The sequence below is a fragment of the Festucalex cinctus genome, chromosome 11 (genome assembly GCF_051991245.1).
Source record: "Festucalex cinctus isolate MCC-2025b chromosome 11, RoL_Fcin_1.0, whole genome shotgun sequence".
NCBI lineage: Eukaryota > Metazoa > Chordata > Actinopteri > Syngnathiformes > Syngnathidae > Festucalex > Festucalex cinctus.
Window position 1 is genome coordinate 29,552,277 of NC_135421.1, and position 24,065 is coordinate 29,576,341.

At 41.4% G+C, this 24,065-nt stretch overlaps 3 protein-coding genes across 13 annotated transcripts; 2 read left to right on the plus strand and 1 right to left on the minus strand.

Moving 5' to 3' along the window:
- Positions 1 to 2,441: 2,441 nt before the first annotated feature.
- lamp1b (lysosomal associated membrane protein 1b) lies at positions 2,442 to 6,874 on the plus strand. Of its 3 annotated transcripts, XM_077537368.1 has the most exons (7): positions 2,442 to 2,624; positions 2,711 to 2,788; positions 3,433 to 3,617; positions 3,693 to 3,818; positions 3,891 to 3,957; positions 5,053 to 5,220; positions 5,293 to 6,874. In XM_077537368.1, exons 2-7 carry the CDS (start codon positions 2,728 to 2,730, stop codon positions 5,430 to 5,432), a joined length of 747 nt encoding a protein of 248 aa, XP_077393494.1. In that variant the 5' UTR covers positions 2,442 to 2,624; positions 2,711 to 2,727; the 3' UTR covers positions 5,433 to 6,874. The 3 variants fall into 3 exon arrangements, with proteins under 3 accessions (XP_077393494.1, XP_077393495.1, XP_077393493.1); XM_077537369.1 differs by having other exon boundaries at positions 2,442 to 2,788; positions 3,401 to 3,617; XM_077537367.1 differs by having other exon boundaries at positions 2,442 to 2,788.
- Positions 6,875 to 8,085: 1,211 nt separating this feature from the next.
- LOC144029979 (DCN1-like protein 1) lies at positions 8,086 to 15,668 on the minus strand. 6 transcript variants are annotated; one of them, XM_077535781.1, is made up of 7 exons: positions 15,540 to 15,668; positions 11,317 to 11,533; positions 10,267 to 10,435; positions 9,986 to 10,116; positions 9,551 to 9,633; positions 9,370 to 9,466; positions 8,086 to 9,014 (listed from the first exon to the last, which is right to left on the minus strand). In XM_077535781.1, the coding sequence occupies exons 2-7, from the start codon at positions 11,489 to 11,491 to the stop codon at positions 8,935 to 8,937; spliced, it is 735 nt and encodes a 244-aa protein (XP_077391907.1). In that variant the 5' UTR covers positions 11,492 to 11,533; positions 15,540 to 15,668; the 3' UTR covers positions 8,086 to 8,934. The 6 variants fall into 6 exon arrangements, with proteins under 6 accessions (XP_077391907.1, XP_077391906.1, XP_077391903.1 ...); XM_077535780.1 differs by lacking the exon at positions 15,540 to 15,668 and adding an exon at positions 14,071 to 14,793; XM_077535777.1 differs by lacking the exon at positions 15,540 to 15,668 and adding an exon at positions 12,715 to 12,871.
- Positions 11,927 to 24,034, plus strand: LOC144029978 (transcription factor Dp-1-like). Of its 4 annotated transcripts, none has more exons than XM_077535774.1 (14): positions 11,927 to 14,330; positions 15,115 to 15,191; positions 17,081 to 17,158; positions 17,267 to 17,349; positions 17,448 to 17,514; positions 18,326 to 18,447; positions 20,367 to 20,488; positions 20,555 to 20,720; positions 20,809 to 20,955; positions 21,027 to 21,095; positions 21,370 to 21,521; positions 21,632 to 21,798; positions 21,872 to 21,947; positions 22,571 to 24,034. In XM_077535774.1, the coding sequence occupies exons 4-14, from the start codon at positions 17,338 to 17,340 to the stop codon at positions 22,707 to 22,709; spliced, it is 1,239 nt and encodes a 412-aa protein (XP_077391900.1). In that variant the 5' UTR covers positions 11,927 to 14,330; positions 15,115 to 15,191; positions 17,081 to 17,158; positions 17,267 to 17,337; the 3' UTR covers positions 22,710 to 24,034. The 4 variants fall into 4 exon arrangements, with proteins under 4 accessions (XP_077391900.1, XP_077391899.1, XP_077391897.1 ...); XM_077535773.1 differs by lacking the exon at positions 17,081 to 17,158 and adding an exon at positions 14,908 to 14,974 and having other exon boundaries at positions 11,928 to 14,330; XM_077535771.1 differs by lacking the exon at positions 17,081 to 17,158 and having other exon boundaries at positions 11,928 to 14,330.
- Positions 24,035 to 24,065: the final 31 nt, after the last annotated feature.

Below are 24,065 nucleotides of genomic sequence, written 5' to 3' on the forward strand. Positions count from 1 at the left end.
CTAAAAGTCTGGATGTTCATCAATCGACAGTCAGAGTAGTTGTGTACAAATGGAGAGTTTGGCACTGTTGCTTCTCTCCCAAGGAGTGGCCGCCCACCAAAGATGACGCCAAGAGTTCAGCGCAGACCACTCAAAGAGGTAAAAAATAACCCTAGAGTGTCTGATAAAGACTTACAGAAATCACTGGCACAGTCCAATATCGCTGTGCATGCATCAACTATATGTAAAACATTGGCCAAGAATGGTGTTCATGGGAGGACTCCACGGAGGAAGCCACTGCTGTCTAAAAAAAACATTGTTGCTCGTTGATGTTCGCAAAAAGGCACTTGGACACTCCACAGAAGTTTTGGCAAAATATTTTGTGGACTGATGAAGCCAAAGTTGAATTGTTTGGGAGGAACACACATCGTCATGTGTGGAGGAAAAATGGAACAGCTCACCAACATCAACACCTCATCCCCACCGTGAAGCATGCTGGAGGGTGCATCATGGTTTGGGGCTGTTTTGCTTCCTCAGGGCCTGGACAACTTGCAATCATTCATGGAAAAATGAATTCAAAAGTTTATCAGGATGTTTTGCAGGAAAACCTGAGGCCGTCTGTCAGACAGTTGAAGCTAAAAAGAGGATGGATGCTGCAACAAGACAATGATCCAAAACACACAAGTAAATCAACTTCAGAATGGTTTCAGAAGAACAAAATACAGGTTCTGGAGTGGCCAAGTCAAAGTCCAGACTTGAACCCCATTGAGATGCTGTGGCATGACCTCAAGACAGCGATTCATGCCAGACATCCCAGGAATCTGACTGAACTACAGCAGTTTTGTAAAGAAGAATGGGCCAAGATTAGTCCTGATCGATGTGCCAGACTGATCTGCAGCTACAGGAAGCGTCTGGTTGAAGTTATTGCTGCCAAAGGGGGGGCCACAAAATATTAAATGTGATGGTTCAGTGACTTATTCCTCCCCCTTCTGTCATTGTTTGCATGCTATCCTCATTAAAATATAAAAACCTGTAAATGTTTGGGTGGTTTTAGTTAAAGCAGACACTGTTGTTTCATCTGTGTGATTTTGACAAAGATCAGATCACATTTGATGGTGATTTTAGGCAGAAATGTGAGAAATTCCAAAAGGTTCAGATACTTTTTCATACCACTGTAAGTAAACAACTCAGTGTGATGCACAAGTACAAACGACAATATTGCCTTGAGAAATGAGCTTCAATTTTTCGAGTGACTACACTCGTTCAAAACACTCGGATCGAATCTTTCTTTCACACTCATATCGAATTAATTAATGGAAGTGCCAACCTAACTCCAAAAATTGAAATGTTTAAAAAACAAAACAAAACACGACTACATTGTACTTACAAACATACTCTTGACATAAACATAATTTCAAGAATTTTAGCTATTTTTTGCTACATTTTTTTTTTCAATTGGATTCATTGAGCTGCTCTGTCATGGCTTGTCACCTTACCTTGGCCACTTGGGGGCAGTATCATAGAGACATGAAGTAGACAAACTGCTCAAAAGAAAACTGTTGTTCTTCGCAGAGGATAAAGACTATATGCCTCTTTGTTTTTTTCCCCTCTTACATGTTGCTGCACTGTTTGTGATCATATATCTGTTGCTTAAAGGATAACCCCGCAATACCAATACTCTTAGCTCATCTAAGGTGTTTTGCATTGCTTTTTTTTTTTTTTTTTTTGCATTCAACAGGTTGTTTTAAATACCCAAAATGTAATTCTTTTGTGTGTAATTTGATTGTAAACTTGCCTATTATAGTGATTCCATCCAGGGTGCTGTGGCGGCACTCTGCCATGCGGTGCCGCAGGAGAATACTCAAATGTTGCTTAATTTGTCACAAAAATATGATTCACTAATTGCATATACAGTATATTTTTCTATTCTCTCTACCATCGACGTACAGTAATGGGCAGAACATTCAAATGTTTTTCCATTAGATATCAAAAGGTACAATAAACCTGTCTTCATGTTGCCATTTGTATAACAGCAGAGATAGGAAATCCAGGTCCAGAAAGTAAAAACCCAGTCACCGTTTGGCTTTAGCTACAGGTACTTGTACTCAACCGGCAGGTAAACGAGGTTATGACGAGAAGCACCTGTGGCAGGATTTTGACTTTCTTGACCTGGTTTTCCCATCTCTGTATAACAGACTGAGTCACGACTTCCTGAGAGTCTTATTACATTTGTGTCTATTAATTAACGACGCCCACATTACACACTAGTGAGTGAGTGAGTGAATTTATACAAAAATTCAGATTTGCTTTGTTTTTGAATGACAGGTCCTTTATGGGCCCCAGGGCGGGCCTACGATGGAAAGAAGTTGTGTTGATTGACATGTCAGTTGTCAAATCAAAAAGCGACTCTTCTTGTCACGTGACTATGAAGGCGTTTCATAAGCAGGAGTCACATGATCTGCTTCTCAGTCTATCTGGCGGCGCTCCAGTGAAACAAGAAGGAACGACGCTAGCAGCGGCAGCGCAAACCTCGCTGCCACCACACGCTAACAGCTTTACTCACTTGACTGGAGTTTTAGCAGCAATAGTAGGACCTTGTCGCTTTTTTGGGGGTTATTGCCAAGGGCTTTTAACAGTCTTCCGGGGTTAGTGTTGGTGCTAAAGTTAGCATCCAGACAGTTAGCTTACCAGCTCTGTTAGCACAAGTTGTCGTTCTCATTTTCGCCCACAGTCGACTGGGAGACAAACATGACGACCACCGGTGGTGTCCAGACACGGTGGCTGACATTTACTCTACATCTTATTTTAGGTACGTATTGATTTATCCGAGGTAAACAAATCACTTTTTTTTTAAATCGACGTCACAAAAGTAAGGTCACAAACATAATGCACGTGACCAACAAGTTTTATGTAACATTATCTTAAACACATGCATTTCGACATTAAAAACAAACAAAAAAACTAATGGCTAAGAAGGGGAAAAAAACTCGTTAGCTTAGTCACGCTAGTATGTTAATAATTCCACATTTCATAAACTTGCATCATTTTGTTACAGGCTGTATGATGTGAGATTCAAACGTTTAATGGGGGCAGTAGTCCATACGTGACGTCACAAGCGCGTAGTTAAAGAAAAGGTTTTTTTTGGGGGGTATGAATCCAATAATTGGCTTCCTAAAAGTGTATTTGCACCACATGTACACTCATATTTGACACCTCCTCAAATATCAAAGATAACCCAAGTACACATAAAATTCCTCCAACCAATTTGGAAACCAATTTGGATGATGTCACCGCTTTAGGAATGAAGCAGCGTCATATTTCTCATTCTCAAAATAATGCTATCGTATTACAACTTTTTTTTTTTTTTAAAGCCAAAAATAGCCTTTTTTTTTGTAGCACGCTGTCCTCTAATATTCCAAAGTTGTGTAATATTTATGGTCCGATTGGTTGAAGCCGCCGTAGCCGTGCAGCAGAGTCCGGCAACCGCGGCGCCGCCCAGTACGGTGGCGCCGCGCAAGGGGCCCAGCAGACCAGAGACGGGGCACTACCAGGTGACGGGCACCAATGGCAGCGTGTGCTTACTGGCGTACATGGGCCTCCAGCTCAACATCAGCTTTAGCTCCGCCTCCTTAAACCAGGTGCTCGCAACCGAAAATTCTGCTATTTATCTCATGCTTAACGGATATTATTAAATATGCTTCCCGCGTATTTAGACGGTGACGGATGTCGTCAACATCGAACCCAACACCACAAAGGCCTCCGGGTCATGTGACACAGACAGCGCCATGTTGCGAATCTCGGACGCCGATAAAACCAACCTGACCTTTTTCTTCACCCTGGTACGTTTCATCTTTGAACACGAGAAGGCAGCAATTGCACGTGTAAACATTTTGAACTCATTTGTCCTCCAGAACACAACATCCAAAAAGTACCATGTGAGTGAAATTTCCCTGTCAGCAGCCTGGCCGGACATGAAAAGTGAGTCTCCTCGCCACAACATTAGGTACACACACGTCATCAAACCCTTTGATGCAATTCATTTTGCTTGAATTATTATTTGAGCACTTTTTCACACAGTGTTAATATAATAGTAGCTTAGAATAATTACTTTTTGGGAATACAGCCTTATTTTTGATGAACACGCAGGTCATGCTACTTCTAAGTATTTTTTGAGAAAGGTGTAAAAAAAAAAACCCCAATGGATTCTTCAGTAGTGATTAAAAATTGGTCGAATAAGCGATTAGCTGTTTGCTCTTTTTCTTAAAGGGGAAGTTAACACAATTTGTTGACAATGAATTATATAGCCCCACTTGTCTAAATACAGTATTTGGTTTAATATTGTGTTTGTGGAATGTGAGTTGAAGGGATACTTGACTCATTGAGCCATTTACAGTATTAAAAAGTTCATATTTCATCTACAATTAATACCTTTTAAAGAGTCATTTTTCTGTCGACTGATGATGACATCACCTGTGCTGAGGAAGTAGATAACGAGCAATCATGGCTCCGTTTAGGGTTGGGTGGTAATACGGTAATAAGTTATCAGGTGGTGTCTAAAAATAGAAACGGTGTCATCAGCAAGTCGAAAAATGACTTTTTAAAGGTATTAATTGTACGTGACAAATAATGAAGTTATCAAATTCATTCTGGACAAAATCTGAACTTTTCTCTACTGAAAATTGTTCAATGAGTCAAGTATCTCTTTAAGCAGTCAAATCCATCAATATCCGAAGGCGGCCATTTTGCCGCTTGCTGTCTCGTGAAAATGACTTCACAGTTGCTCAAGTTACAACCAATCACAGCTCAGCTTCAGAAAACAGGTGAGCTGTGATTGGTTGTTGCCTGAGCAACTGTGATGTCATCTTAAGTCGACGGCGAGTGACAAAACGGCGGCTCCCTGATATGGATAAAAACGGCTTCCTTTGCCGCCCGCATAAGTCATATTCCACAAATGTAATATTAATCAGAATGTCATGTTTGGACTTGCAAAGTCGCATCAAACAATATTGTCAGGAGATGTTTAAGGTTGCCTTCCCCTTTAAGAAAGAACACGTGTCGCCTTTCCTCCGTCAGAGCCCTTTTCGGCACGTAACGGCAGCCTGGACTACCTTCGGGGAACGTTGGGCTTCTCGTACATGTGCCACGAGGAGCAAACTCTCACCGTCGTCCGGGCCTTGTCCATCAACACCTTCCGTTTACAGGTGCAGCCCTTCGGCCTCACCAAGAACCAGTTTGACGCAGGTGAGCATCTTCAGCTCATGACGCTTTGTTGACACCCTCCAGTCTTGATTTTGACGGCTTTAATTTGTTTAGCCGAGCGGTGCCGGCTGGACGAAGACGACATGCTGATCGCCATGGTGGTCGGGGTGGCCCTCGCCGGCCTGGTCCTCATCGTGCTGGTTGCCTACCTCATCGGCAGGAGGAGGAGCCACGCCGGCTACCAGACCATCTGAGTTGGCGTCGGCTCGCATGTAACTCCTCCCCTCCCGCCGCAAACCGACCCGTCACATTTAACGCGCCACATCCGCACTCCTTAACATACACGCTTTATCAACTGACATTCATAATCTCAATAATAATAAAAGGGATGTTGTTAGGAGATGTGGGGAAATATCTGGTAAGCAGAGGAAGAATTGTCATTATTTGTGTTCTGTTTATGAGTTTTGTAAAGGGAATAATGGGATTTCAGGCACTTGTTTTTTTTTATTTTTATTAAGGGACGATAACCGGTGTTTGTTGTAATAAAGATACTATATTTTAGTCTGGAGTTTCACATTTAGTTTAGTTTAGTTTAGTTTATTCATTTTTTCCTTTCGGACACATTACAGTTTACATCAATCACATCACATCATTTAGTATTGACATCGTCTCTCGCTCGGTACCTCAATATCGGCTGCTTGTTTAATCGTGATTGTGAAGTCTCAGGAATGGCCGGTGGCAACGTTGTTGCATCTGTTACAAGAGTGCACTGATGATTGATCTAAGAAAAGGCCATTTTTGCTGCAGCCTCAACAAAACAAAACACTCAAATAGTTCGCTGGTTCCGATAATGAATTGATCATCAAAAGGCAGCTCAGCAGCTAAAACATGGCAAGCGCTCTGCACAACTAGCATGCTAAGTAAGGTTAGCCCAGTTGAGCAAAAAGCCACTTATGCTCTTTCTTAATGAACTTGTGTGCTAATTTTGCCCATTATTGATGAAGCAAAATTCATCAATCCTTCAACATTTTGCTTGAGTGCCTCTGGATGCAATTTTGATTTTTGCTTGACTTTTTTTTTATCTTCAACATTTGGTTTAGCAAGAATTAATTAATTGAAGCATTTATTTTCCCATCATCAATAAATGGAATTTTTCCTTGCCATTTTTTCAAAAGGGGCTCTTCTAGGTCCACTTAGTGTATGCTAAAATTAGCCTACTTTAGCATAAATCCTGTGAAATCGCCATGTTACCATTTTTTCCCCTCACTTTGTTAGTGAAGAGTATTTTTTTTTTTTTTTCTGTTACACATCACTTGTCCACTTTGTGCTGCTCTCCCTTAAAAAATGCTTTTACGTCAGTATTTTTCGTATCAGTGCCTTCCTTCCCTTCTGCAACATGTCAACTAACATTAATACAGAGGTACCTGCTATTTTCTTTCTCATTGTTTCTTGTACAGATGTGTATGTATAACGGGCACCGTTAACACGTTGTGTAAAAACGTGCATCATTAACATGTCATATGTCAAACGTGCATCGTCAACATGTTAAGAGTGCATGCATTTTTTTTTATTTTTTTTTTATGTTTGTTTACTGTTCCACAACTGGATCCCTGTTTGGTGTTTATTTTTGTGTGTTGGTTTTAATGGATTGAGATGTTTTCTAAATGATGGTCAATAAAAGTGATTTGAAAGTTCATCTTTTAATTCATGTTTTATAGAATGTTCCCGCTTCATTAGAATTGGGTTTGTAAGTACTGTAAATGCATGTTTATTCACGTGTCTTCTTCATAACAGAATTGAGGCAAATACATTTCTTTACATTCAGTACTCGATATTCAAGTGGTACATGAATGCCCAAGCAAAAGCTATGGAGGTGGTTTGGGATCAAATTAAAGTTCAATATTACCTGTCACTTCTTCCTTTTGTGTCTTCCTCCATTGCGCTCAGCAATAATCTACAAGTCCGCCTGCGAATTAAAAGACATCTTTGTTTCCTTGGGGGAGGTCGCACTGGTCTGTCATAGGCTGAGCTACCTCACCTTTAGGCACATATGGCGGTTGCAAGCAGACACGCACTTAAATGCAAAGGAGATGCAAACAGGCTAAATTTATGTTTTATTTTTTCCAATTGATTTTCTTTCAACGGGAAATGAGTCCCCTCCATTTTTATTTTTTTAAAGACATGCACATATTTTGTCCATTTAAATTTTTGTTAACCTTTGGTTGTCGTGCATTAGTACATGGCTATGAATGCCACCTCTACAAGTGAGGCAGGTGGGCTCCCCCTAGTGGTATGGGAAAGAATCCCTGCCTCAGTGCAGTTGAGCTGTATTTACTTTCCAAGTTGGAAACATTTTCATTTACTCTTTCAAGGGGAAGTCAACCCAGGAATTTTCTTGACAATACGTATAACGTTCTACTAGTCTAAACATAATATTCCGATTAATGTTGCATTTATGAAGTATGAATAAATCATCAAATTCTTTATCCATCTCAGGGGTGGCCATTTTGCCACTGGCTGACGACCAAAAATGGCATCACAACTGCTCAGGGTGGATTTTGTTACTTAAGTCATAATCCACAAAAGCAATATTAATCAGAATGTCAAGTTTAATTCAACTAGTGAAGGTGCATAGGATATTTGATTGGAAAGAATATTTTTGCATTGACTTCCTCTTTAAAACATTTGCATTCAATCTTGAAAAACTCATTTTTTAACTAACTTTGAGGGATGTCAACATTACTTAAGTAATTCATTTTACTATTAATCGCAGTGCAATTTTTATTTTTTTTTAATTGAAGCATATGACACCACCGTAGTCACTCATTATAGTGGTACTTGGACAAACGTGACTTGGTGTAAAAACTAAAAAGTTAAGAGTGATAGGATAAGCGCTAAATCCATGTATGATTATGGAAAAACTCATGCTTTTATTGACCGTTAAATGGAACAATATATTGTACTTACATGAATGTTCATGTCTCTACCTTTAACAATATTGAAAAGAAACGCCACAATTATAAGGCTGGTTTAGCATTCATTTTTGCACTGTAGCTTCAGAATCGCTCTGAACTGCCTCTCAACTTCAAAATTCGGTTTTTTTTTGTCTTGAATGTTCTGAACAAATCAAACTATAGACTGAAAATCACTTGGTCGCAGCCAAGTGGTGCCCCAGTTCACCTCCATCCATTCAAGAGATGATTCATCAATTCCGAGTGTTCAAAGTGGTTTGGACAAAACTTTCCTTTCCTTTCCTGAAAGGAAATCAGAACAAAACATAGCTGTGAGTCGTGACGCTGATTTTTGTTTTGGACACTTCACGTTGAGTACCAATGGAGCAGACGCGCTACACCGACAGATCATATCAAACCCATGAGACATCTTTAAAGTGTACATAAAAGAATGGTTTATAAACAGGATCATATTTATATTATTCTTCATATAACTCTCTTTTGTAAATACAGTATGTGCGGTCAAGTTGCGGTGCTGGTGTCGCGAGCACTCCGTTGTCCTTTCTTTCCCGTGCCGTGCGCTCGTCTGCGTGCCGCGTCCGCGTCGGTGTCCGTCCCGGAGCGGCGTGCGCTCGCGGGATTCCCAGGATCCGGCAAGAGGAGCGCGGGATTGTTCCGGAAACGTCCTTCCTCCGCCCTCTCCTCCGAGTGCTGCTGTTTGTTTCAATTAAAAATAAGAATAATCCTCCTATCAAGTCTCTGTCAAAGAAATATTCTCCTTCCCAGTTCTTTGTTTGTTTTGTTTTTAGAGAGTTTTATGTTTTGTTCCTGTTACGATCGGTCGAGCGAATTCCACAAAGTCGTCGATAAGCACTGGCCACGCTCCTAAGGGAGGGAGAAAAACGCACTTGTATCAGATATGAATTATTGTAATACTCTTCACCTGACTTAACATGAAATTACAAGTTACATTTATTCGATTAGAACTCAATTTTAACAAAACTTTTCAACGGTTCATTTTCAGTACACATATTGGCATTCCATTGATATTGTATCACTCATTCGCTCGCAGCCATTTTCACACAAGCGATCCCGTTGGCTCTTTTACTGGATTTGGACGGATTTTGCAAGGCGCACACAATATTGCCTTCTATTGCTATAAAAACATAGAACCTACTAAAACAAAGATTAAAGTCTCTTCTTTCATCAAAAGTATATTTCTATCCGTTTCAACTCTTACCTTCCTCGTCGTAGTTGGACAAGTCATCCGCTATCATGTTCCCAAAGTCCAACAGCAAGTTCCAAGTGTCTTTTGGGATGGATCGTTTATGATGTTCCTGAAACGACCCATCGCCATCAGAGATGCATTTATGGCAAACACGTGCTTATTGCTTTTTATTGCCGTGCACGTTTGGACTCACCAAAAGAAATCTATTCCAAAGATCAAGGAACTTAAATCTTCCTAACAGAACCAAATTCCAGTAAGCGACGGCCATCTCCAAGTCTGCAGGAAATGAAACAAACAAAAACTTTTTCCACTAATATGTCAATTATTTCATGTACATGATTATGTCATTTCCTATTTTCGAGAAATTTCACATTTTCATATGAATTGACTTTGTTCTGGCAATATGTTGTGAATTTTCCTTCAAGTCTCCTCGTAAAATTGCACCGTTGATGTATTTAATCCATTTGTGTCTCCTAATTTCCAATCAGATTTTTGTGAAATGAAAACCTTTTTACGCTCACTTTGTAGTAAAAACAAAAAAAGCCATAATTTCCAGCAACATTCTCGTAACATGGCTTGAGTCCGAATATTTTTTGCCGGCTTGACTTTGGAGCTGCCTCCTCCTTACCTAAACCCTTCTGGCCGGGATTTTTGGCAAAGTTGAAGGTGAACTGGTAGAAGTCCTTGAACTTGTTGCCGTCTTTCAGCTCCTGCTCCAATCGGGGCAGGAGGGCCTTGAGCTTGTCGGGGCTGTCGCACCTGCGAGGCGGGAGAAGCGGCAAACGTGATGAAGCCGTTGGCGCAATCGCGGCATGCCAACGTTGCTAACAAACAAAATCTGTGACGCGTGAGCCGCTTGCTGCTGCGACACTGAAGGGAAACGGCTCCATTTTTGCGTATTGACCTTACCCGACTTCCGTCATGCCGTCCATGAACTCCTTCTTGGAGAACTCGCACTGAGTGGCGGCGCGAAACTTCCACGCCACCACCAGAACGCTGATACTGGCCGGATCCAGCACCAGGTCGTCGCAAAACTGCTGGATGCCCTCGATGCCGATCTTGTTCTCATCGTGGGGATCTGGCGGCAGGAAGTCGATAAGTTATTTCAATATTTCTGACATCTTGTGATGGGCTTGGTGAACTCGCTACCCCAAAAAGCTTGATCACGTAAAGTCGAATATAGACAATCAAACTCAAGAAGGTGCTACTTTTTTTTTTTTGTTTTTTGTTTTTCTTCAACAAGATGGCGTGCGTCGGCGTGTCTGGCGACTCTCGTGTCTTGGCTGTTTGTTGACGGCGCCGTGAGCTGCAGCAGCCGTCTTTGTCGCTCTTCTTGTCATGTGGCGTCTCCTCTTTTTTTGTGGACCCGATTTGGACTGGCCGGTTTGGCCGTGATATTCCTCGAGGGAGGGCGTTGGCGCCCGGCGGCTGCGCCCATTCAGCGAAGTCGGCGCTACTGGACAGTCTACGGCGGTGAGCGAAGATGGATGGCGGCGGAGCTGAGGTCGTGAACGTCACCGCTAAGCGCAGGTCGTGGACCGGATGGCGGTTCGGCGCTTGGAGGAGACGCAGTTTGGATGGGACTGGAAATTGGAGCCTTCTTTTTGCAGTCATCGCGGACGCGGCGACTGCTTGTTTATGAGCTTAACTTAGCTTGTAGCAAACGTGTGTGACGTCATCACGTCTCTGATCAACTGCTGAAAGGAGACCGATTCTGTCCTCTTTCATCTAAAACTGCTTCAAACGTCAAAGCGTATGTTGGGATGGAAGAATGTTGATTCATGAATGTATTGGTGTTAATGTTTTATGTAACGTTGTATTTGTTTTTTCGTGTTTATGTAAAGCGCTTTGTGACAGCTCAGGCTATTTGAAAGCGCTATAGAAATAAACTTGCCTTGAGTTGAGTACTTACAGTATTGGTCCTCGCACTTGTGCGGTTAAGTAATCAATCCCACCTACCTTTGTAGCGGTTGAAAAGTTGCTCCAGCTTCTTGCGGTCCACCGACGTCTTCATGGACTCCTTAGAGTAGAGGTCCGGGTTCTGGAAATAGTTGTCGGTGGCCACCTCCAGCTTCCAGTCATTCTGCATGAGGCAATAGACGGCTGTCTTCTCGCCCGCCTGCGTGAAGGACATGAACTGCCGCACCTTGTCCCTCTGCGACGACTTCAACTTGTGCTGTGTGGACAACAGGACAAACGGGCGGTCAGCAGCGAACAGAACCCACATCAAGTAAAGACCAAAGAGCGCTGAGACACACAGCAGCGCGCACAGTCCTGCGTCCACAGGCATTCAGGGCGCATGACACATCTTGTCAACACTTGAAGTTGTCCTCACATGACTAATGTAATGGGAGCCACGCTGACTATTTGCAGGGGTTTTAATAACAGCCCCCTCTGAGCTGGAATTTGTTTTTAGCTTCACCCTGAGGCCCACGAGCCGCAGGTTAGCCACCTCTGTGCGACAGCTTTGAACCGGGACGTCCATCATGCATTTAGTGAAGTGATAGTAGGCTGTCATAAGCTCTATGACGTCGTGGCGAGCTCTGTAATACGGCGGCTATATCAAAGGCGGTGGTGGGAATGGGAATCGCCGGGTTAGCATTGCCGAGCTACTGGCTAGCTGCCACTAAATTAGCTTCGGTGTGTCGTTAACGTTAATAACACGCGTGGTGTGGTGGCGCTGAGTTTGCGCGTGTATGCGTGCCGTAGTTCGGGGTTCGTAACTACGGTGGCCGAGCCTGTGTTATGTTGGCCGACAAACTGGGAAACGTCGCGGCTAGCTGCGGAGCTAGCTGCTGCCGCCCCATAAATATCAACTGACCTTCCGTTGATAAACAGCGAGCAAAACGACACGTGTTGGTCAACGTGGAGTTTGGACGCGACGCGAGCGTTGAAAGGAACGCGTGACGGCGCCACGCGTGTTCGAAACTGCAGCGCGGCGGCGAGCGAGACGAGGCAGGATTGTGTTTATTTTGGTTCCTTACCATTTTCACACCCGCTACTTCACCAGTTTGGGAGCCGATCGTTATGCGCATGCGCGGAAGTCGACGAGGAGAAGGCGCAACTCTACGTATTTTACTGTATTTACAAGTTTTGCGTAACGCTGTAAAGCCATTTGAATTTCAGCCTGAAACGCCGTCATTAACTTACATTTTAAACTGTACTCTTAACCTACACTACCCAAAAGTATGTCGTCACAGAGACGTGAGCAGCGTATATTTCGATGACAAATGACGTCAGACGTACGTACAGTAGTTGTGCTGTCATGGCCAACATAAAATTGTCTGGGTGAGCGAGAACTTTAAACATGAGTGTATATTCAATTTCATGATCAAACGCATCGGCATGTTAACTTACTACCAGGGTTGGGGTATCCTGGTCCAGAAAGTAAACACCCTGAACTGTCTGGCAGGTAAACGAGCTCATCTCCACCTGTTGAGTAGAAGAAGCCTACCTGTGGCTAAAGCTGAATTCACTGTTTCAGGATTTTTGACTTTCTGGACCTGGATTTGCCAACCCTGGTTACCAGTGAATAGTGATTGACAATTCCGAACATCCGGGCATTTGTGATATTTCCGCAAAGCAATGCGAATGCTTCCTTCACACGGTGAAAACAAACAACGTATTGTATTGGTTTTGCCTGTGACTCGCATACAAAACAGGCAGATTGTTACAGTGTAGTCAAATGACACTTCGTCACATTTTGAAATCAAAATAATCCTCACAGATCAAATTACAGTGATTCAAAGTCCAATTCTTTTCATTGGATGGAGAGGGTCATTTCACCAAATAAGTCATTTAGTCAAAACGATGCCTAATTCGTGACGTAAGCGCGGAATTGTCAATAAGAATAAGAATGCCTCTTATTCTTAATGTTTCATGAATGTTTCCGATTAACTCTAATTCTGAGTCCTCTGTGAAAAGTAAACCATTATCATCATCATCATTAGGAATGGGCAAGTACCAATACCATCCTTATTTTAAGGTACCGAGTACTTATGGAAGCTGCCGGTACCAGGCATTGGTACTTAAGGCAGAAATATATATATATATATATATAAAACAATAAGTAATTTCTCAGCAGTAGTTGGTGCTACACTGCAATAGTTTGACACATAGGCGAGCGAACCATCATCTGCATCAGAAAGAAAAGTATTTGTTCCAACTTTTCATCATGCTAAATTTTGAAGTACTAGATGTGTTGTTAACACATTGAATAACGAAGGCTCATCTTATAGTCCTGCAGTTAGCCAAATACGATACGCAGTTCTCCCTCCCTGTTAAGCAAGCTGTGCTGCAGGAGGTTCAGCTTTTTATCTGCATGAATGCACACCGCAACAAGTGTGGACAGTGGACGGCAAACACAAAAATGTTGCTGATAGACTATCTGCCAGTGTCAGCCTTCCCTCATCTTTTTTTTTTTTTTTAAGGGACCTTAAAAAATAAAAAAACACACCATTGCGTGATATAGCAGTACTTATGCTCCTTGAACAGTTTCAATATACATGTACAGTGAATAAATAATCATTCACACCTATGGACCATTTTTTAATATTGATTAAATCTCAAATGTTTTTGCAATGTGGGCAGAAGCCCAAGTACCCGGAGAAAACATACAAACGCCACAAAGGACGGCTGGGGACAACATTTATTACTCAACTAAAACAACAAAATGTATTACTCAACTAAAACATGATAACCAATGGAACATACCACGCTGCTATACCGCCTCCTTTGCGACAGGTGGCAGTGTCCTCCATATCAAACGTGCGCCGTCCAATCAGAACGTCGTTGTAGTTCGTGGGCGGGGCTAGTTTGACTACTCTGCTTTCGTCTAGAGGAGAGCGTCCAATCAGAGGCAAGTGAAGACAGACACCGCCAAGATCAGATTGTGAGTCTCGCTGCCGTAGCAAGGCTAGCCGAGAGTGGATAAGAAGAAGCTAACAACACTTGCTAACTTGTGGAGTGCACCGGTAAGCACGTGTTTTAACTCCTCTCTGACCTCGCCGCCGACATTGTTTTTTTGCGACACGGTTCGGAGACTCTGTGGACGTTAGAAAACAACTGGGCAAGAGACAGCCAACGGAGTTTAAAAAGCTAACTCAGTTGGTCTTGTCAATGACAGCTGTGCTTAGCCCTACGGCTAGGTGCTAGCTAGCACTGTCCGCTAACAAAGCGCCGGTGGCTCTTCATTGGCGACCTCGAGTTAGCAACTTGCTAACAAACACAGTCACCGCCAACCAGCAGTGTGGGTAGTTGTCACTAAGTACTTGAGACTACTTTCTACAAGCAACCCACCCTTAAAAAGTGGCCGAGTTGTGATCTTAAGCGTTTCGAATGCGTGCCTATTTAACGACGAAGGATTGCAACACAACAGTGGCTTCCTGAAAGTCTTTAAAAACAAAGTAGACAGTGTGGAATGCGGACTAGCAAAACCTAATGTTAAATTAGTTATGAAGTTTTATCGGTGTACACATTTACAACGCGTAAGACCAGTATAAATGCATTAAGAAGTTGTAGAATCAACGGGCCATCATTTGGCTTTGACAGGTGTGCATATGGCGATTATGATCAACCCCACATCAGCCGATTGAAAGGCTTGATTAATTTTCGCACGGTATGTTTTTATTCTTTCTTCCTGTAGTACACGCGAATAAAAAATACAAAACTCAAGTGTATAAACATTAAATCATTCTCCCGACAACATGCCCCCAAAGTATAGTTTGACTTTGCTCGCAATGTTTCCTGTTTGCTAAGGATTTAGACCTCCTCTTCCTCCGCTCTCAAATGCCAACAACAACGGCAGCCGTCGAAGCAGCAGCTCGAGTACACTCGTAAGTGCACACAATCTCGCCCGTTTTTTGCCCCCCGTTCATCCGAATGCTGGCCCAAGCGGCTCACCGACCTCTCGACTTTCGTGGTGAGGGGGGTTCCAAAAAAAACTGGACCGACGTCGTCCGGAATCGCTTTCAAAGCGTGCGTTTAGCTCGCGAGCTAGCAGCGGGGCTCTATCCAGCCATGGTGGGTTAGCGGGATCAGTTAGCTAGCCGCACCTCAACAAAAGAGTGCACCGATGGGGGATACGGGCCTAGTGTGCGGTTAGTCGTTCTATACATTTGTCGGAATGCCATTGTTTGTCAGTGTTAGTCGGTGTACGTGAAGTTCGTATGTTTTGCGAAGACCTGTAGCAGAAGTTCGCCTCCTCTCTTCCATCTGAAGTAGGCCTTGTGCGCTCACAACCACAAAAAGTTCATAACCTCTTTCCTATGCTGGGTTCATTCTTTTCAACGGAGATCCAAACGTGGTCCGGATCCAAAAGGAGTTGAGGGTCAATTTTAATTGGGTCAGGGTTTGATAATTTGAGCTATTTGACTGTATCAGGCACAGCATTTCTTTGGAGAAATTATTTGCCCCTTTGTATAGTTACAATAAGTTTCATTGCTATATGTACTGTACCTATGTTTATTATATTGAGTTTTGGTCCTAGGTGGAAACCACTTTTATAATTGAGCTGATCCTACTACACAATAATAGGGCTTAAAATTGCTATTAAAAAATAATTTAGCTTTTTTAGGGGACCCAATTAGAAATTCTCCCTTTATAATTTTAACACTTTTACACTCCCCAGTACATTCATCAATTGTAGTGGGCGGGGCTAGTTTGACTACTCTGGGTCGCGGGGGTGCTGGAGCCTATCCCAGAACTGGTTGCCAACCAATATTAGGGCACATGGAGACAAACAAACACAAGTACACCTAGGGACAATCCAGCGCGCCCAATTAACCTGCCATAGCAATATCGAATTAAAATCACAATATTTGTCTGAAAAATTGCAATTCAATTGTGTCCTAAAATCACGTAGCCCTGTACTACTGATTTATTTATTTTTCAATTTTTATCTATTATAATGCTTATGACAATAATTTAATTAGAAATAAGACAAATATTCATGGTAAGATCATATGTAGTTTTTGCATTGGAGTAGTTCACCCCCCAAATGACTTTTTTTCTGTTGATTACTGGTGCCATGGAGACTTGAGGACAGTACAATATATTTTTATTTTGTATTTGCCACATTCCTAAGACAAAAAATTTGATTTGAAAAAATTTCTTGTGTGATATGTGTGACGAGGAGAAAAAAAAAGTGTTTGCAGTACGGAGCTGTTGTGTTTTGGCGAGTCACAGCCAACAGTAACAAATTGGCATGAAATAATTGCCATGGTGATGAGCCAACTTTCCACCCGGCTTTGTTTCTTGTTCCAGAAACGAAAAAAAAAAAAAAAAGACGACTTCCTGAATTGGTCATAAAATGCAGAGAATCTCCACTCTGTGGCATCCTAGCCAATAGCAGCTGTAGCGACACATCGACAAGGGGTGAAACTGCAGCAGAACATGATGTGTATTACGCACAAGTATGAAGGCAAACACACGAGCGGGGCTCCGCCGTAGCCTGATGCAGAAATATAACGAGGCCTTAAGACCAATCACGGCTCACCTGTTTTCTGGATTTGGTCATGTGACATTCACACACTGAGCCATGAATGGTCGTTACCTGAGCACACGTGATGTCATTTTCAGTCGATAGCAAGTGGCAAAATGTGTTATCAAAGGTAGTGTTTGTACATGAAAATGAAGTTATCACATTAGTTTAGTTTAGACCAAATATCTTCTTACTGGTGAAAATAGCTAAATTTTCACGTATTCCTTTAACATCATTGTCCAGGCATTGCAGAACTCTGGTGTTCTGTTCTGCACCGCTAATACTATTAGTGGCTGGGTTCTATGTAAAAGGCAAAAGCAGGTAAAAACTGCAATTTCACAGGATCTCTGTTAATGTTTAACTATTAATGTTCACGTTGAACATTAAAGTTATGCTTGCTATCTATAATCTAGCCGTCTATCTCTTAAGGGTTTGAATAGTGAAACAGAAGAAGAAATCCCTTTCCAACTGAGGCTCAGCTTCCCCGGTCCTTTGGGATCATGGCTAAAGATGTAAGTGACTATACACCCATGTCATGACACGAAGACATGACCTACTTTGTATGATTGGATTATGAGGGGATATTATTTGACATTTCTGTCCTTCGCAGGCTAGTCTAATAGAAACAAATGGAGAATTGAAGGTTTTCATTGATCAGAATCTGAGCCCCAGCAAAGGTAAAAGCTGTTTTTTGCAGCGCACTTTAACTTGCACATTCAGAAATCAAGTACAGTGGAACCATTAAAGTTGAAGTCTTGAATAAATCTAATAAATTACCTAAAAACTTAACTAGGAAATCAGAATTACCGACTTTCGATTTGGGAAATTACTACTCAAAATTCTGAGTGTAAAACTCAGGGTAGCACTATGTACCTCAAAGTCACTCTGATGTAATACAACAATGAATCTAAAACATCAATTAAAAGATATAACCTGTATTTATTGACTATACTTCATACCTGAATTTACAACTACTTGTTTGCCATGACAACTGGTATGAAGTCAGTTGCTGTAATGCCAAACATGCTTCTTGAGGTTGTCAGCCATGTTATTTGTTTCGTTTCAATCTATTTCGCTTCACCACACTTTGGATTCCAGCCACTGTCACTGCTTTCAAGAAAGATCTATTTTACACAACATATAATTAAGTAATAAAAGTAGAACATAAAGTACACCGAAAAGTGGCCTGTGTTAATTCCATATAGTATAGTGGGGTACACATATGCCGATAATTAGGCTAAATTAAATAATGTTCCCTCCACTGCGATCAAGTCAGTAAATACCCTACAAACATAAGCCTCAAAGATTATTCTCCTTTGGCGTGTTGAGTGATGCATATTTTTTGTAATTCTTCTTCTTATTATTATTATTTTTTTTACCCCCAAAAAGATTGTGTTCAATTTTATAAGTTCCACTATATTTGTGTCTTCTATCAGCACTTGAACAACAGTAGGGACTCATTGCATGTACTCTCACGTGTTTTGTTAGGTGTCCTGTCTTTGGTTGCTGTCCAGCCTGCCACTGCCCCTGTGGCTAAACAGCTCCTGCCCAAAACGCTTGGGCCGTCCAATGTGAATATTGCTGCACACATGCAACATTTGCCACACATGGTAAGTCCTCACTGCCACAAAGTATTGTCATGGATTTCACCAGATGCTCACCATCAATAAGATTTATACTGTATACAGTATGTCAGACAGGCTAATAATCAGTGACTAATAATGCACATATCTGCTCTCCGGACTTCTCTGCCATGTCTTGCTGTTGTGTAAGCCCCCTCCATTATCTTTGTGAATGTGACCTGGTGGGAGAGTAGCTGGGAGTTGATCCTAAGCTTATCAACCTCTACAGTCAGCAGGATTACATCCAACATCCCATTATATACATGGAATGTATACATCATGAAAATCAGCTTAGCTATCACCTTAGTAAGGAATCGAGTGCCAACTTTCACAATACCTCAGTTTCAGCACAAGTGAAAGTTGTCATCCCCATTATTGGTATTTGAGTGAGACATCACCTCCACCTTACCCATATACTGTTCTGGGAATGTGTTAACTGTCATGCAAACGAGTTCTTAAAATGTTAATTTGAACTTAAATAGTGTATAGCGATGTAATTCCTTAACGATCGTAGACCAATTTCTGCATTTCTTTTTATTTCTTTTGTGTTGATTTACCTATAAATTTTACCTTTTGGGATCATCGTTACCCTTGTGAAAGTGGCCCGTGTACATTTTCATTCTGCACTCTTAACTCATTCACTGCCTTTGACAAGTATACTTGTCAATTGTATTTTTTTAGAGCGGTGCTAAATGGGGGAGAATCTGAGCATGCTCCACTGTAAATATCAAACTTGGAAACAACTTTACTGATGCCCAACCACCGGTAGATGACATCATTGCCCCATTTTATAGGAAATAAACACAGTTTCAGAGTCCATGGGAGAAATGGCTGTATTTTGGCAAACCTACATTTTTCTGCTGTCAATTATAAAAGAACGGGACGGGACAAAAAGTAGGGAGTCTATTCTGTTATTTGGTAGATTCGGTTTATATATAATTATTGAATGTAATATCACGTGAGTATTGGAAATGTAAAAATTTTCTATAATGACTGGCAGTGAATGAGTTTAATTGACTCTCAGACTATATCTACCTGGAAACAAACAAAACGAACAAATTTTAATTGTTCCACTAGCTCAAGATCAAGGGTCCACTAATCCAATAACGTTCCATTGGTTTGAGCATCAAATATCTTGTCTTTGTAGTGTATTCAATTGAATATTGGTTGAATAGGTTTTGCAAATCATTTTATTCTCTTGTTTACATTTTACATAATGTCCCAACGTCATTGAAATTGGGGTTTGTAAAAATGGTTAATTTGAAGATGGTACAAATCGATTCGGCGATATATCGCGATACTACATCGCGCGATTCTCGAATCGATTAAAAAAAATCGCTGAGAATTGTTCATTCGGTAGTCTTACCGATTCAACGTCTTATCATCATTGCCTTTTTTTTTTTTTTTTGTGTGTGTGAGAATCGATTTTTAAACTTCCATTTTTAATGGAAAAATATTCAACAAAACGTCGGGTTAGGATTCACACCTTGAGCATGGAAGAATGTTATATGAACGGAACATTAAGCCTTAATATTTTATTTTTAATGCTGTTCAAACATGAAACAGATTACAACCTCTCTAAGACTGAAATTTCAGATAAATAAATAATACATTTTCATATAAATCTTACACTCTACAAGCTTGCTGATTAGTATTTTCTAAATTTGAATGAAAAAAATCGCAACAATCGACTTATAAATTCGTATCGGGATTAATCGGTATCGAATCGTGATACGAATCGAATCGTCAGGTACTAGGCAATTCACACCCCTAGTACACAAGCACAGTTCCACAATTAAAAGCCTCGCCGCAATACTCTGCGGTTGAGTGAATAACCACACGGTGTTCACTATTTGAGGAAATATGGTATGTTGAGAAGGATATTATTGCAGCCTTTTCTTTTCCAGGTGATTGGAACACCTCAGAGGCCAACAGTATCCAATACTATACTGGTAAACAGCCCACACACACCCAATTCCCAGTTCCTCACTCAGACTCAACCTTCCGATGCTTCTCCTTGGTCATCAGGGTAAGTCCTCACATGCTTGGTGAGGTGTTCTTCTGTTTTTGCAAATCACATGTGGATGTTTTGCAGGAAGCGTGGCAAGAAAGGCGAGAAGAATGGGAAGGGCTTGAGGCATTTTTCCATGAAAGTATGTGAAAAGGTGCAGAAGAAGGGAGTTACTACGTACAACGAGGTGGCGGATGAGCTGGTTGCAGAATTCAGCTCAGGTGACAACCTCATGTCACCCAATGAGTCGGTGAGAGCTCCTGCTGCAGAATGATGCAAACTGTCAACTACAAGGTAGCGTTGATCTTGCTGATGTTTGAAATTGTTTTGTCCTTTAGCATGTATATGACCAGAAGAACATCCGGCGGCGCGTGTACGATGCCCTTAATGTCCTCATGGCCATGAACATCATCTCCAAAGAGAAGAAAGAGATCAAGTGGATCGGCCTGCCCACTAACTCAGCGCAAGAGTGCCAAAACCTTGAGGTACTGTTAGAAATTTGACCGCGCGTCACTTCTGTGGTGTCTCCTTTGTAAGTTATTTTTGTTAATGGCAGGTGGAGCGACAGAAGCGGATGGAGAGGATCAAACAGAAACAATTGCAGCTTCAGGAGCTCATACTACAGGTAGGAGTGGCTGAGAGCCATGTTTCCACATACAGAACTGCCAAATGTGAGGGATCATCCGTATTTTGTTTTGAAATCATTCAGCACTAACTGGCTACACCCATATCATGGCTCAAGCATTTGCTTAGGATACCTTAAAAATAAAAAAAATAAAATAAAGAGCTCATTTACCAGCGACAGCCTGTATTAGCGGAGCGGTTATTGAAACCATGACTTGTGCTATACGCCACAGTGATCCATGTTCAGTTGTTCAAAGCAAATTGTTGTGTTTCAGCAAATAGCCTTCAAGAACCTGGTTCAGAGAAACAAGCAGAGTGAGCAGCAGGCAGGCAGACCTCCACCACCCAACTCCATCATCCACCTTCCCTTCATCATCGTCAACACCAGCAAGAAAACTGTAATCGATTGCAGCATCTCCAATGACAAGTATGCCATTTAGTGACAACACACGACGACAGCGCTCTGAAGAAATGTATCTGTGCATGTGCCTTAAAAAAAAACATCTGTTGAAAATATTTTCTGTTCTTGATTGGCAGGTTTGAGTACTTGTTCAACTTTGACAGCATGTTTGAGATCCACGATGACATTGAGGTGCTGAAACGTATGGGCATGGCTTGTGGTTTGGAGGTGGGCAGGTGTTCGCCGGAGGATTTGAAAGTTGCACGCAGTCTGGTACCCAAGGCGCTGGAGCCCTATGTGATCGGTCAGTGCCACAAGTGGCTCTTATTTCACATCAAGAATCATGTTTTCACGTGATGATGTCTCTCCTTCTCCAGAGATGGCAAAGGGCCCCATCAGTAACGTCTACATCACTGGGGAGTCCTCAGCTAACGGAGCCCCTTACACATCCAGGTGAGAGGCTTTTTATCCCCCCCCCCCCTCCATTACAGTTTGTGCTTTCTTTTAAAATTGACTTCCAACTATTGGAATTGTTGGAGGTAGTTCTAATTAGCCATAAATATCACTGATAGAACAAATGTTTTGCCCATAAATGTCCTTGAATAAATTGTAACAATGTTTTTAAATTGACAGTCATTGTTTTCCCAGCACTTTGGACTAACTACACCATGCAATAAATGTAATAATTATTTGGATTGAGTCAATTTTTTAGCCCTCCGATTATTGATGCAAGCAGTCAGTGAGCCTGAAAAACAAAACAAAATGGTTCTTTGGGAAGGTTTTTGGAGTGTCATGGCTTGGCAAGGAAAGATATGCCAAACGTGCTTATGAATAGTGGCTGCTAGAGGATAATGCAATATGATTGCAGAAACGACAATGTTTTTAATTCACATTCTATTGTGTAAGTTTAGAAAAAATATTCATAAGAAATCTAAAAACTGACCATCTTTTTTTCTTTTCTTCTTTTTGTTCAAAAACACAAAAAAATGGTGGTCCATTTGGGTGCCTGAGGGCATAATTGTATTTATTTTTTAAACCCCTGTCTAAACATGAACATCATTTTCTCCTTTGTGTAGCGATGGCTGCCCTGATGGCACCATGGCATCCAGCTCTAACGACTCTCACTACAGCGGCTCCCGCGTGGAGACCCCAGTGTCTTACATGGGCGACGACGATGATGAGGATGACTACGACGAGAATGATGACGATGACTAACCTGTGTTCACCTTGCCACTCCAATAAGCACACTCTCTCAAAAGCGCCAACATGAGAACGTACCCTACCCACACACAAACACGCACCTCCCGCACCCTCCACCTCTTTCACCCTTCCCCCATGCTCTCCCCTGCCTGTTTTTCGGTCTGGCTTTCTCAGGGCTGTAGATGAGTATTGAAAGAACGAGGGGAGCCGTGCGTGAGGTTCCCCCTTTCCTCTTGAATCACTTGTACATGCACTGCAGCTTTGGAGGATCGTTTTGTCCCTGGAACTGTAGTGTGTGGCCTGACCTAAAAGCTGAAGTCTTTGTGTGTTTAGCTCATTTTTCTCAAAGCCAACCCATGAGAAACAAAACCATAAAAAAAAACTAATGCTGTTGCAGAATGACAAGAAAATGTTTGTATCGTTCTACCGCTGTTCCCTATGGCAACACAATCTTTAATGTTCAATGATGGTCAAAGTATTCACTCAAACAGGTTCACAATGGCCCGTTAAAGTTGGCATCCTATGATGGGGCTCCATCATGCATGTTGTTTTTGTTTTGTTCTGGGCAAGAGGTTAAAATGTTTCTTTCATTTCTCACTCAAATGGCTTCCTTATATTTTTGTAGGCAGCTGCTTATTTTTACGAAAACATATTGCATTCACTTTAAGGTTTTCTGAATAATTTTTGGGAGAGCTTTTTTTTTTGTATATTTTTTTTTCTGTTTTTCTGATTTTTTTTTTTTTTTTTTTTTTCTTAAAATATTCTGGAAAATGGGGGGAAATCATCTGGGAAAAACAGGAGGAAAAATTCAGGAGAACAAAAAAAATCAGAAAAAAAGAAAATGTAAAAAATAATACACAAAAAAACAAAGCTCCCTAAAAAATTAGTCAGTGAAACTGTTTTTTGTTTTTTTTCATCTTCAAGTGTATGCAATACGCTTCCGTATAATTTACCTTATTTGCATTTTTTTTTTTTTTTTTTTTTTTTTTTTTTGGTATGCCGCAACCCGGTTTAACACCTTTTTAGTGTTTACAAAGTTAACAGCACCAGCAAGGTAATGTTTTCATAACCCAGGTTCCTGATGGGTAAATAAGCTTTGTTAATGACGTGTTCGGAACTCTGTTGATGATTGTAGCTTATAGTATCCTTAGAGGCCAGCGATATCGATACTAGACCATCCGACAGTATCCATGTAACTGTGTGGTTGTGCAGGTCTTTGTATACTCCCATCAAAGATCTCCCTTTCAAAACTGAGCAACACATGTACTGACTTCTTCCAAATAACTTTTTCTGTATTCTAATATAAGTTTTCAAATTAAATATAGATTGTTTTAAAAGTTTCTGGAAATGGTCTGAGTAATATACAATCAC